This window comes from Arvicola amphibius, chromosome 6 (genome assembly GCF_903992535.2).
Source record: "Arvicola amphibius chromosome 6, mArvAmp1.2, whole genome shotgun sequence".
In the NCBI taxonomy this organism is placed as follows: domain Eukaryota; kingdom Metazoa; phylum Chordata; class Mammalia; order Rodentia; family Cricetidae; genus Arvicola; species Arvicola amphibius.
The window spans coordinates 93,509,874-93,523,206 of NC_052052.2; the positions used below are offsets into that span (position 1 = coordinate 93,509,874).

The window sequence follows — 13,333 nt, forward strand, 5'->3', positions numbered from 1 at the left end:
CAGCTTTTGTAAGGATACTTTTATGTGCCTTAATTTTAGAACCATTACCAGTTGAATTGGGACTTACTTGTCTGTTTCTTGTCCAGAATTTGCTTGCTGGTCCCAACTTTTTCCAACATAATTGCTTGCTTACAGTGTGAATTTCCTTCAGGAACCCTCGGAAAAGCACACACCTGTGCTTTATGGTGTTGGTGCTAGCTCGCCTGTGGTAGAAATGAGAAACGTCAAGACACCTTTCCCAAGTAGAACTGTAGGAAACATTCACAAAATGCTACTGTGCTTCATATTAACCACGGAGAATTGTCTGCAATAAATAATTACTCTGGTAATAAATGTTGCGCCCTTCATTAATAACTGTTTGGAGCATTCAGATCGAATGCAGCTTGAGTGACACACAGAGGGATGATGACAGTTGAGTGACGAATCCCAGTTTAGTCTATGTGGTTGAACCACAGCTGGTCTAATTATAGACTACAGTACATATTCAATTAAATGTGCATTTTCTATTGATTTGTTATTTTTAAAAAAGGAATTCTTTAGAAGTTTGTAACACAGCAGAGGCATAAATTTTAGTCTCTTAATGGCTCCTTGCTGTGAACTCTCAACCTCGAGGCTGGCAGGAATGTCAAAAGGCCTGAGTTTGGGAAATCTAGCCAGAATGCTGGAGTCCTTACTACATGGTCTTGAGTTTCACATACAGCCTGCCCAGTTAATAGCTAGAGGCTAATCCCACGGGACCTGGATTTCCTTATCTGGAAAATGGGAATAATGATAGTACCTATACTACTAAGTTATAAGTATCAGATAAGATGCTGTTTCTAGAAACCCCAGTGTGGCATTTGGCAGGTGTCCGGTCTTAGCTATGGCATTAATGCCAAGTATTAAAGTGAGTTCAGACAAAGCTGAGCTGAGGCAAGCCGTCTCCCTGGCTCCCTTCCTCCGTCTTCACACTAAGCCAACTCCCCTCTGCCCCCCCCCCCTTCCTTAACTCTTGAATTCTAATACGCTCAGGTCATTTGGGCCTTGGTACGAACAAGCATTTGTGCCAGCCCTCCCCAGCCTGCCGTAGCCTTGCTTCTATTGATGTTGACAACAGAGCTCCTTTATTTCCTGGCATATGTTAGATCTGGGTGCTATCAGGCTCTGTCCCCAATGGCTCTGCAGAGAGGCAATGCTGAGCATCACCTGTGTTTTGGGGGTGACTGGCACGGCATAAACAGAACCATGAGATCCTTCTCAGGGTACAGAGAGACCCAGCCAGAGACCTCTCTGCATGGATGTGTGTCTGATACGCTTAGAAAGTTCTGAGCTGTGTAAGACGGTGTGTACAGCTGTTTGATCACCAGAAGGCACTCCCACGTATGAAAGCGGTTCTAAGAGTTGATTTGATATTTGCAATCCTATAAAGTGTGCCCTTTGTTTGACTCCATTCTTATCTCCAAAAATGAAAACGATTTGGATTTTTATAACATATGCGTATTCCTAAGGGGTGGGGACTTTTAATATAGTAGTGGCTAACACAAATCTTTTTGTGTCCTTCCATGAATATCGTATAGCGTACATAAATACGTATGTAGTCTCAACTTAAATATCTATAAAGACAGAAACTCTTTTTAAATACTGAAAAAGGCTGGCCGTGCAGTCCAGTGGTAGAGCACTTGCCTAGCATACATAAGGCCTTGGACTCCATCCCCGCACCATATAATAATGATGACGACGATGATAATAATAATAGAACAATAACAAACCATTGTCAGTTTTCTTTCCAATTTCGGGATGGGCCACATGGAATGACTGGACTAAAGTAGAATGCCAAATCAACAAATCTTAAAACTTCAAAACCCACTGTTCAGAAATCTGCAAGCTCAGTCAGGAGCCCCACATGAAGTTAGCAAAGAGGATTAGTTTATCCTCATTTGAGATGGGAGCTCATTATCATTGCCTGTATCCACTGTGGTTTTGAACTAGAAGTAAGCATCTTTCAGAGTGTGCAATGTAAAGAGAGTAAAGTCACCCGGGAAGTTGGATGAGCTTTCAGTTATAATGCTGAAGTTAACACATTTCAGTAAAGCTGATGAAGGACCACTTACCTTATGTACCCAAATGAAGCATTCCTACAGAAAAAAAAAAAAAATAGATGCTCAAGAGACACGGTTGGAAACACATTGACTACTAATTAAAAGCTGCTTCTGAGTGCCGGCTCCTCTGGATCATTGTTTTTTCGTGGGTGGTTAATTCACCTGCCCCAGGAGTTTGAAAGAATAACTTGACAGGGGAGGGAGACAGGAAATGTAAAGCCTCTGTAAATGAAAGACAGTGTAGAAGAAAGATAAAATGGCCCAAAATTTTTTACTTTAACTCAGTATCAACCTTAGTTATAAAGGAAGAGAGCAAGCTGAGGAGAGGCTTGGTCTGTGAAGTGACTGCTGTATGTCACAAGCACCAGGACCTGGGCTCTGATCCCCAGGATCCCGGCACCCATGTAAAAAGCCAAGGGTGCTCCTGGAAACCACAGCAATGGGACCGGTAGATCCAGACAGGTCCCTGAAGTTCATTGCAGCCAGCCTACCCAATGAATGATATTTCTGTTTAGAGAGGGATCCTGTCTACACAAACACGTACACACACACACACACACACACACACACACACACACAACTACTTGAGGAAAACATTGAATGTTAATCTTGGGCCTCCACACCCACATACGTGTGCACATTTCTGCACTAGCAAGTACACATATCACACAAACCCAGTACATACCTAAATCAATATATATGCACCCAAATCACAGCTCACTGCCCCTGCAACATGACTTCAGCTTCACAGCCTTCAAGAAGCCTTTCAGCTCACCCCTGCTCTGAGTCCCAGAACACTCACTGTTTAGACTCAAGCATTTCTTTTAGCTGCCTTGGACTTGAGTCTTGGGTTCAAATGCCCCGCCCATCCACTCTAGTAGGAATTCCTCCCTGAGGAATTGAGTGTCACGGATTTCTCATTTTTGCGTGATGGTCCTACAGTTCCCTTGCTCCTCTATATACCACACTTGGTCAACAAGAGTCTCAAACCCCAAGAACCCCAGCCACCCAACCATGGATCTCTATGCCTGTTCTCTGAACCATTCCCTGCCAGCATGGCACTTACAATTTGGTATGCAAATGGACTCTGCCCCAAAGCCAAGCCCCGTTTCTTCAAACTTCATTTTCTACCTTTTACACTGGTCCTTCCGGGCCCGTTCTTTTCTTTTTAAGTCCCTGAGCCACCAGCTCCCATGAGCTGTGTCTAAGAAAGTGTTGGAACCAGCATCAGCCTTCAGGCTTCCCTGCTGATTGCCTTTACTGAGTCCAGCGTGCTGGATGCCCCTACAGGAAGGATGGTCTCCTGAAATCAAGGTGTCTTTCTAAGAAACCAGAAGTGCATTAAAATACATACCCTAGCAAGAAACTTACTGTTTTTTTGCTTGGTTTGGTTTTGCTTTTTGGACCCAAGAACCCTTTAGAGTACCTTCCATTCTACAGGAAGTACAGATGTTTAAAGTGTTTTTATTGATATCAGTGGGGGAGAAAATAGCACGGTGATCAAGGGTGAAAACAACCAAGAAAAAAAGTCAGGGTTTTCACAGTCATATGTCAGAACCACCCCGTCACTTCCTGTGGTGTAAAGGAAACGGGATTCTATGCTTTGTCCTCTGGAGTCACACCTCTGCTCTTTGTTCTCTTTGTGAGATAGCTTGACTGTGTAGCCCAGGCTAGCCTCAAACCTTCCTTCCTCTTCTTCCAGACCCATGTGGAAGTGTCCACAGCTGACTCCGCTTTTGCTCCTGACCCCGTGTGAGCTTCTCATTCTCACATCACCCCATGAAGCTGTCCTCCTCCTTCCTCAGTGAAAGTCCTTAACTGTCACCTTCAAGCCCCATCCCAGTGTTTACGTTTAAACCCAATTCCTATGAGAAAGAAAAGACCATATGATGTCAGCATCATTCTTCGGGTGCCCCAGCATATAAATGATACCTGTTAATTCAGCAAATATTTACCTCAGGATTTAAGATTCTCTTTCTCAGATAACACTTTGTTCACACAGGAAGTTGTCCTAGAAATGGGGTCAGGGGAGTTCTGAATTGAGTGTCTGGAAGGGACGAGGAAGACAAGGGAGGAGGATGTGTCCCTGAAGGACAAATAGCCTTCAAGTCTGGCCCCCATGTTCCCCCTGTGCCACCCAGGCCAAGGGTGGGAGCTGGGAGGAGTGAGGAGTGCAAGAGGACAGAGTTCACGGTGGGAAGCAGAGGGTGAGCAGAATGCCCGCGTTCACCAGGTTTCTTTGCCAGTATGGTGAAGAGTCCAGTTGTCCTCATCGGGATGGAAGTAACCAGTGCTGTTTATTTTGTGTTTTTTCAGATCAATGAACTGAGCCATGTTCAAATCCCCGTCATGTTGATGCCAGATGACTTCAAAGCCTACTCAAAGATAAAGGTGGACAATCACCTTTTTAACAAGTGAGTACCAGTCATCTTCTCTGGAGCCTGCCCTGGCTGTGCAGAATAGGACTTTTTGTGACTTTCTGTAATCACATAATTTTTTCAATGGGTGGGAGTAAAGTTTTGCTGGTGAAGTTAATCCTTGATAAACATAGCCATCTGTCATATTCAGAGAAGTGGCAGCAGGCCCCCTGGGATAATATCCCTTTGCCATATGGCATATTGTTCCCTATGAGTATCTTATATATTAGAAGTGATATCCTCATTACTATTTAAATTTTTGGAGCTGTAAATTACTTGGATTGTTTGAGCAGTTATGGACTTCTGTTCTTGTACACAAAACTTTGAAAACAGTGGCTTTATTAATAAAAATGACTATGTTATAAAACACTAAATAATTAAGATGTGTTGTAACATATAACTGGATGTCATGTTCGGGCATTGCTAATATCCATCATGTAAATGGGATGCCTTTGATATCATTATGCAAAGTCAATTACATATTAGGCAGTTCATCTAAAAACTAGAGATACAACATGGTCCTTCCCTCAAAGGTCTCACAGCCAGGACAATACCTGGAAACTGACACATATTCCAAAGTAAATAGTAATAAAAGGGTGTGCGCAATTAGTATCCATTGCTCTGTTAGAGCACAATGGAGGGGCAATTCTGTATTAGTGGGATGAGCCCAAGAGTAGCCTCCCATATCAGAATTAGTATGAAACTTCTCTCTTCATTTTCTCTTTGTTGTAGTGTGAGGAATTGAACCTGGGGACTCACACATGCTAGGCGAGTGCTCTACCACTGAGCTACACCCCAGCCCTTCATGCAAGGTCTTAAGTAGGATGCTGTTCTGTTGCAAACGTATGGGTTTGTTTCTCCCCATAATACTGTTTAGAGGTTGAGTTCATGAGTGTATAAATGAGGACATGTGACTGCTCAAAGGCATGGTTGAGGGGAAGGAAGTTTTTATTGTAGCTATAAGGGAGAGTGCAGCCAGAGACATCTGGATGGGTCCAGAGCAGGGAGAGACAGTAGTACAATGAACATGGTCAGTGGACTGAACTGGGCCATGGTGGGGGCAGGGAGCAGAGTGAGAGAGGAAGGCGAGAAAGAGAGAGAGAGAGAGAGAGAGAGAGAGAGAGAGAGAGAGAGAGAGAGAGAGAGAGAGAGAGAGAGAGAGAGAGAGAATATGCAAGGACCAAGAGAGCTGGATCTTGAGAGCACATGGCCAAAATGGCAGGGTTATATGGAAATGGGAAGTCATGAGCTGGAGAAGTTTAGGGTAGGGTGGAGTGGAAGAGCTGAGGGGAGCCACAGGTACTGAGTGAGCCTGGAGGCAGTGTGCGCTTCAGTTAGCCATTTGTCCTGAGTTTCTTTTGGGCCTGTGGATTTGGAATGTGGGTCTTGGGTGTCTGGCCAGCGTGTTTGATGGCTGCTTCCACAGTAAGGTTGACACTGCTTACCCTTTTTCACTGCCATTTTGTCTGCTCTTCCTTCATACACCATTCCATACTGTCCCTCCCCACCCCTCTCCTGAGAGAGTGGCTGGCGTGGTCGGCCAGGATGAAGGGTAACACAGTCTCAGTGGGAGACAGACAGCACTGTCAGTCTTTCCCCTCTGTCTGTCAGATTTGGTTGGGTTGTACCTGTGGAGTCCATCCGTGCTTGCTGTGGGCGATGAACTCTCACCTTCACTGCTACGCACAGATCTGAGGGGGCATCGGGAAGTCTGCTAACCTCCTGTCTGTCTGAGCCTCATTCCACAATGTGACCATTGCAGGGAAAACATGCCGAGCCATTTCAAATTTAAGGAATACTGCCCGATGGTCTTCCGGAATCTTCGGGAGAGGTTCGGAATCGATGACCAAGATTTCCAGGTGAGCTGCTTTTGTGATATGGGTTTGCACTATCAAATAGGGCTTGTGTTTCAGTTCTCATGAGAGAGTTTGCATGCACAGTTTCAGTGCTCATTCTGAAGTTAGGCATTCTGGAAGTTAAGGTCTCTGCATGGTTGGATTTCAGTGAGATGCCTAGAGGAAAAGACATGGATTTTCTGTGGAAAGAGACTTAGCTCTGTGAACACTGTCACTTCTAGATGCAAGTTTCTGTCAGCCACACTCGAGGGTGGGGTGTGTCATCAGCCCATGCAAGCATGTAGGCGTGTGTTAAATTCATGCTTCTCTATTTTGGCAGAGGCCACTTAGGAACCTTAGGGATTGTGTTCTTGCTAATTTGCAAGGTTGCAGGTTGGCAAACTCTGTCTCCTTCCGCATCGTTCTCATTGGGCTCTGCTTTGTGTCTCACAGTGCTGCACTGTGGGGCCACGGCCCTCTTGTCACCTGCAGGAACCTGCCAGCCTGCCCACTGTTGGTGTGTCTTCCTTTCCGCCAACCTCGCACTAACAGGCTCTCACTTCTCTCGCTGCTCTCGCTGCACGCGCACAGTCTCAGTTGTGACTTTGCCATGTGATGTGGCTTTTTCACTAGCGGCTGCTTCCTGGTCAGTTTTGCAGAAGGCCTGCTGCTCTCTTAGCCCTTTCCATTGCTGTGATAAGACACCATGACCTCGGTAATTTATATTTTGAAAAAGGAAATGTTTTTGTGGGGCTTGCAGTTTCAGAGGTTGAGTCCATGACTGTCAGCGGGCAGGCATGGTGCTGAAGCCTTAGCTGAGAGCTCACATCCTGAGACACAAGCATGAAGCCGAGGGAGCTGACTGGAAAGGGCATGGTCTTTTAGAACCTCAAAGCCTGCCCCTCAAGACGCACCTCCTGCTAATCTTTCTCAAACAGTTTCACCAACTTCAACCAAGTATTCAGATATGTGAGCCTGTGAGGGCCGTTCTCATTTCAAACTCTGCACCTGCCATTGAGTCCTGAGCCTCTTGTGGACAGCAGAGCCATAAGTGCTAAAGGTTTTGTTTGCTTGGTTGTTTTAAAGCAGAAATCTAAGTTCTAACTTGTCATAAGCCTTCTCGAATAAATAAACACTTTCTCTAGCTTGTCCTGAATTTAAACCTGCATCAAGCGCCACATTATCTCTCCAGGTGATCTAACAGGGTAGTATTGCCACAGCTTGCTCTATGGTTTCTCTTGAATGCGCTCATTCAGGCAAACTCTGCTTGCCTAACCTACCTTCCTAAAGGTTAGGCTCCCGTTCCCCACCCACCTTTGTTAAACGTTTCTAAGAATTTCTGCCATGCTTCATTGTAGCAGCCTTTTTTTATTCATCTATTTGTTTTGTTGATTTTTATTGAGCTCTACATTTTTCTCTGCTCCCCTCCCAGCCCCTTCTCTCTGCTTCAACCCTCTCCCAAGGTCCCCATGCTCCCAATTTACTCAGGAGATCTTGTCATTTTCTACTTCCCATTTAGATTATATCTATGTATGTCTCTTTTAGGGTCCTCATTGTTGTCTAGGTTCTCTGGGATTGTGATTCGTGGGCTGGTTTTCTTTGCTTTATATTTAAAAACCACTTATGAGTGAGTACATATGATAATTGTCTTTTTGGGTCTGGGTTACCTCACTCAAAATGATGTTTTCTAGCTCCATCCATTTGCCTGCAAAATTCAAGCTGTCCTTATTTTTTTCTTCTGTGTAGTACTTCACTGTGTAAACATACCACATTTTCCTTGTCCATTCTTTGGTCAAGGGGCATTTAGGTTGTTTCTAGGTTCTGATTATGACAAAGAATGCTGCTATAAACATAGTTGAGCACATGTCCTTGTGGCACAGTTGAGCATCCTTTGGATATATACCCGAAAGTGGTATTACTGGATCTTGAGGTAGGTTGTTTCCTAATTTTCTGAAAATCACCACACTGATATCCAAAGGGTGCTGTACCAGCTTGCACTCCCACCAGCAATGCAGGAGTGTTTCCTCTACCCCACAACCTCTCCAGCATAAGTTGTCATCACTATTTTTGATCTTGGCTATTTATCCATTAAGATGGAATCTCAAAGTTGTTTTGATTTGCATTTTTCTGATGACTAAGGCTGTTGAGCGTTTCCTTAAGTGTCTTTCAGCCATTTTAGATTCCTCTGTTGAGAGTTCTCTGTTTAGGTCTGTACTCCATTTTTTATTGGATTATTTGTCCAATATTATTATGATTATTTTGATGACCAATTTCTTGAGTTCTTTACATATTTTGGAGGTCAGACCTCTGTCTGATGTGGGGTTAGTGAAGATCTTCCACATTCTGTAGGCTGTCGTTTTGCCTTTTTGACCGTGTCCTTTGCTTTATAGAAGTTTTTCAGTTTCAGGAGGTCCCATTTATTAATTGTTTCTCTCAGTGTCTGTGCTATTGGGGTTATATTTGGGAAGTGGTCTCCTGTACCAATGTGTTCAAGTATACTTCCCACTTTCTCTTCTATGAGGTTCAGTATGGTTGGTTTTATGTTGAGGTTTTTGATCCATTTGGACTTGAGTTTGGTGCATGGTGGTAGATATTGATCTATTTTCATTCTTCTACATGTTGATGTCCAGTTATGCCAGCACCATTTGTTAAGTATTCTTTCTTTTTTCATTTTATATTTTTTGCTTCTTTGTCAAAAATCAGGTGTTTGAAAGTTTGTGGATTAATATCTGGGTCTTTGATTCGGTTCCATTGATCCTCCTGTCTGTGTTTATGCCAATACCAGACTGTTTTCAGTACTGTAACTCTGTAGTAGAGTTTGAAGTCATGGATTGTGATGCCTCCAGAAATTTTTTTATTGTACAGGATTGTTTTGGCTATCCTGGTTTCCTTGCTTTTCCATATGAAGTTGAGTACCATTCTTTCGAGGTCTGTGAAGAATTTTGCTGGGATTTTGATGGGCATCGCATTGAACCTGTAGATTGCTTTTGGTAAGATTGCCATTTTTTACTATGTTAATTCTGCCTCCCCAAGAACATGGGAGATCTTTCCACTTTCTGGTGTCTTCTTCAATTTCTTTCTTCAAAGATTTAAAGTTCTTGTCATACAAGTATTCCATTTGTTTGGTTAGAGTTACTCTAAGATATTTTATGCTACTTATGGCTATTATGAAGGGTGACCTTTCTCAGCCCATTTATCATCTATGTAAAAGAGGGCTTCTTTTTTTTTTTTTTGAGTTAATCTTGTATCCTGCTACATTACTGAAAGTGTTTATAAGTTGTAGAAGTTCCTTGGTAGAATTTTGGGGGTTGCTTATTGTACAGGATTGTTTTGGTTATCCTGTTTTTTTTTTTTTTTTTTTTTTTTTTTGTTTTTGCTTTTCCATATAAAGTTGAGTACCATTCTTTCGAGGTCTGTAAAGAATTTTGGTGGGATTTTGATGGTATGAAACTATCATATCATCAGCAAATAATGAGAGTTTGACTTCTTTTCTGATTTGTATCCCATTGATCTCCTTTTGATTTCTTATTGCTCTAGTTAGGACCTCAAGAACTATATTGAATAGATATAGAGCCTTGTCTTGTACCTTATTTCAGTGGGATTACTGGGAGTTTCTCTCCATTTAGTTTGATGTTGGCTGTTGGCTTGCTATATATTGCCTTAATTATGTTTAGGTATGTTCCTTGTATCCCTGCTCTCTCCAAGATCTTTATCATGAAGGGGTGTTGTTTTTTTGTTGAAAGCTTTTTCAGCATCTAATGAGATAATCATGTGTTTTTTTTTTTTTTTCAGTTTGTTTATATGGTAGATTACATTGACAGATTTTCATATGTTGAACCGTCCCTGCATCTCTGGGATGAAGCCAACTTGATCATGGTGGATGATGGTTCTGATGTGTTCTTGGATTCAATTTGCCAGTATTTTATTTAGTGTTTTTGCATCAATGTTCATGCTTGAGATTGGTCTGTAATTCTCTTTCTTAGTAATGTCTTTATGTGGTTTGGGTATCAGGGTAATTGTAGCCTCATAAAAAGAGTTTGGCAATGTTCCTTCTGTTTCTATTGTGTGGAATAATTTGAGGAATATTGGTATTAGTTCTTCTTTGAAAGTCTTGTAGAATTCTGAGCCAAAACCATCTGGTCCTGGGCTTTTTTTTGGTTGGGAGACTTTTGATGACTGTTTCTATTTCTTCAGCAGTTATAGGTCTATTTAATTTGCTTATTTGGTCTTGATTTAATTTTAGTATGTGATATTTATCTAGAAAGTTGTCCATTTCCTTTAAGTGTTCCAATTTTGTGGAGTACAGGTTTTCAAAATATGACCTGATGATTCTCTGTATTTCCTCCGTGTCTGTTGTTATGTCCCCCTTTTTATTTCTGATTTTGTTAATTTGGATATTCTTTCTCTGCCTTTAGGTTAGTTTGGATAAAGGTTTGTCTATTTTGTTGATTTTCTCCAAGAACCAACTCTTTGTCTCATTGATACTTTGTATTGTTTTCTTTGTTTCTATTTTGTTGATTTCAGCTCTCAATTTGATTATTTCCTGCCATCTAGGTCTCTTGGGTGAGTTTGTTTCTTTTTGTTCTAAAGTTTCCAAATGTTCTGTTAATTTACTAGTGTGGGATTTTTCCAGCTTCTTTATGTAGGTGTTTAGTGCTATGAACTTTCGTGTTAACACTGCATTGTGTCCCATAAATTTAGGTATGTTGTGTGGTCATTTTCACTGAATTTTAGGAAATCTTTAATTTCTTTCTTTATTTCTTCCTTGACCCATTGATAATTCAGGTGAGCATTGTTTAATTTCCATGTGTTTGTGGGCTTTATGGAATTGCTGTTGAGTTCTAGTTTTGAGCCATGGTGATCTGATAAGGTACATGGGGTTATTCCATTTTTTATATCTGTTGAGGTTTGTTTCGTTATCAAGTATGTGGTCAGTTTTTGAGAAGGTTCCATGAGGTGCTGAGAAGGCTTATTCTTTTCTGTTTGGATGGAATATTCTATGGATGTCTGTTAAGTCCATTTGAGTCATAACATCTATTAGTTCCCTTATTTCTCTGTTCATTTTTTTTGTCCACCTGAACTGCCCAGTGGTGAGAGTGGAGTGCTGAAGTCTCCCACTATTAGTGTGTGGGGTTTAATGTATGATTTAAGCTTTAGAAGTGTTTCTTTTACATATGAGGGTGCCCTTGTATTTGGGGCATAGGTGTTCAGTATTGAGATTTCCTCTTGATAAATTTTTTTTCTGTGACTAACATGGAATGTCCTTCTTTGTCTCTTTTGATTTTAGTTTGAAGTCTATTTTTTTTTTAGATATTAGGATAGCAACACCCACTCTGGCTTAGGGCGCTGGTCAGTCCTGCTTCTGTAGAGTTCACTGCCTCAGGCCTGCTGTCTTCATCTGTATTTTATATCCCAGACACAGCCTTTCCTAATCCTCCCCTCTTAGTCCCTCTCCCCCATTATCTACCTTCTACCCTTCAATTCCCTCCTCTTCCATCTCCATCCAGGAAAGGGCAGGTCTCCTATGAGTATCGATAATACATGGCATATCAAGTTGCAATAATTCTAAGCACTTCTCCATATATTAAGGCTGAACAAGGTGACCCAGTATTAGAATTAGGGTCTCAGAAGCAAATAAAAGAGTTGGAGGCTGGGCGGTGGTGGCGCACGCCTTTAATCCCAGCACTCGGGAGGCAGAGGCAGGCGGATCTCTGTGAGTTCGAGACCAGCCTGGTCTACAAGAGCTAGTTCCAGGACAGGCTCTAAAGCTGCAGAGAAACCCTGTCTCAAAAAAAAAACAAAACAAAACAAAACAAAACAAACAAAAAAAAGAGTTGGAGACAGCCCCTGTTCCCGCTGCTAGAAGTTGCATAAGAGGTCCAAGCTACACAACTGTAACACACATTCAGAGTGCCTAGGTCAGTCCCATGCAGGCTCCCTGATTGTCCGTTCCGTCTCTGCGAGCCCCTATGAGCCCAGCTTAGTTGATTGTATGAGTCTTCCCATGGTGTCCTTGACACTTCTGGCTCCTATATTCTTTTCTTATCCTCCACAGGAATCCCAAACTCTGCCTAACGTTTGGCTGTGGGTATTTGTAGCAGGGTTTCTTTTGGATCCAACCAGCTCCCAAATCATGACAGAGACTTATTATTAGTTATGAATGCTCAGCCTTAGCTTAGGCTCATTTCTTGCTCACTTTTATGATGTAATTTAACCTGTTTTTCTTCATCTATATTTTTGCATTGGGTTTTTTTTTTCCTATCTTTCATTTTGTATGTCCTGCTGCATATCTGGTGACTGGCCCTGGGCTTCTCCCTCTCTTTTTCCCTCATTCTCTTCTGTCTTGAGCCTTGAATCTTGAGATTCCTCTTATACTTATTCTCTCTGCTTACAAGCTCCACCTATCCTTCTACTGCCTAGCTATTGACTGTTCAGCTTTATATTAGACCAATCAAGTGCCTTCGGCAGGTAAGGTGAAACAAAGCAATACATCTTTATAGAGTTAAACAAATGCAACATAAACGAATATAACACATCTTTAATAGGTAAAGTAATATTTCACAACACTTCATTAGGCCTGAGACCTTGTTATGCTTTGAAAGAGCAGAACTTCCCAGGTAACGATTGTTCAGTGGGGTCATAGACTCCACAAAGGCTCAGGTTCTGAGCTGAAACTCTGGGCACCAAAGGAAGACTGAGGGTTAGAGGATGCAACATGCAGAGTCTAGGTATCTCTTTCCTTAAGCAGTTCTGAGGTCACTAAAGTTGGGACTTTATTGATCAAACAGAAACTTGAGCCAGAAGGTGGTGACACATGCTTTGAATCCTATCACTTGAGAGGCAGAGGCAGGTAGATCTCTGTGAGTTTGAGGCCAGCCTGGTCTACAGAACTAGGTCTAGAACAGCCAGGGCTACACTGAAAAACCCTGTCTCAAAAAACCAACTCCCCCTGCGCCAAACACATAACAACAAAAACGAAAAACAAACAAACAAAAAATCCCAG

General features: G+C 42.2%; 1 protein-coding gene across 2 annotated transcripts in view; it reads left to right on the forward strand.

The window, feature by feature from the left end:
* Pip4k2a (phosphatidylinositol-5-phosphate 4-kinase type 2 alpha) overlaps positions 1 to 13,333 on the forward strand; it is a 164,480-nt gene that overhangs the window by 90,508 nt on the left and 60,639 nt on the right. For both annotated transcript variants that reach the window (XM_038333403.1, XM_038333404.1), the window contains exons 2-3: positions 4,395 to 4,492; positions 6,258 to 6,354. In XM_038333403.1, the coding sequence (XP_038189331.1) occupies positions 4,395 to 4,492; positions 6,258 to 6,354 (195 nt within the window). The remainder of the gene's footprint in view (positions 1 to 4,394; positions 4,493 to 6,257; positions 6,355 to 13,333) is intronic.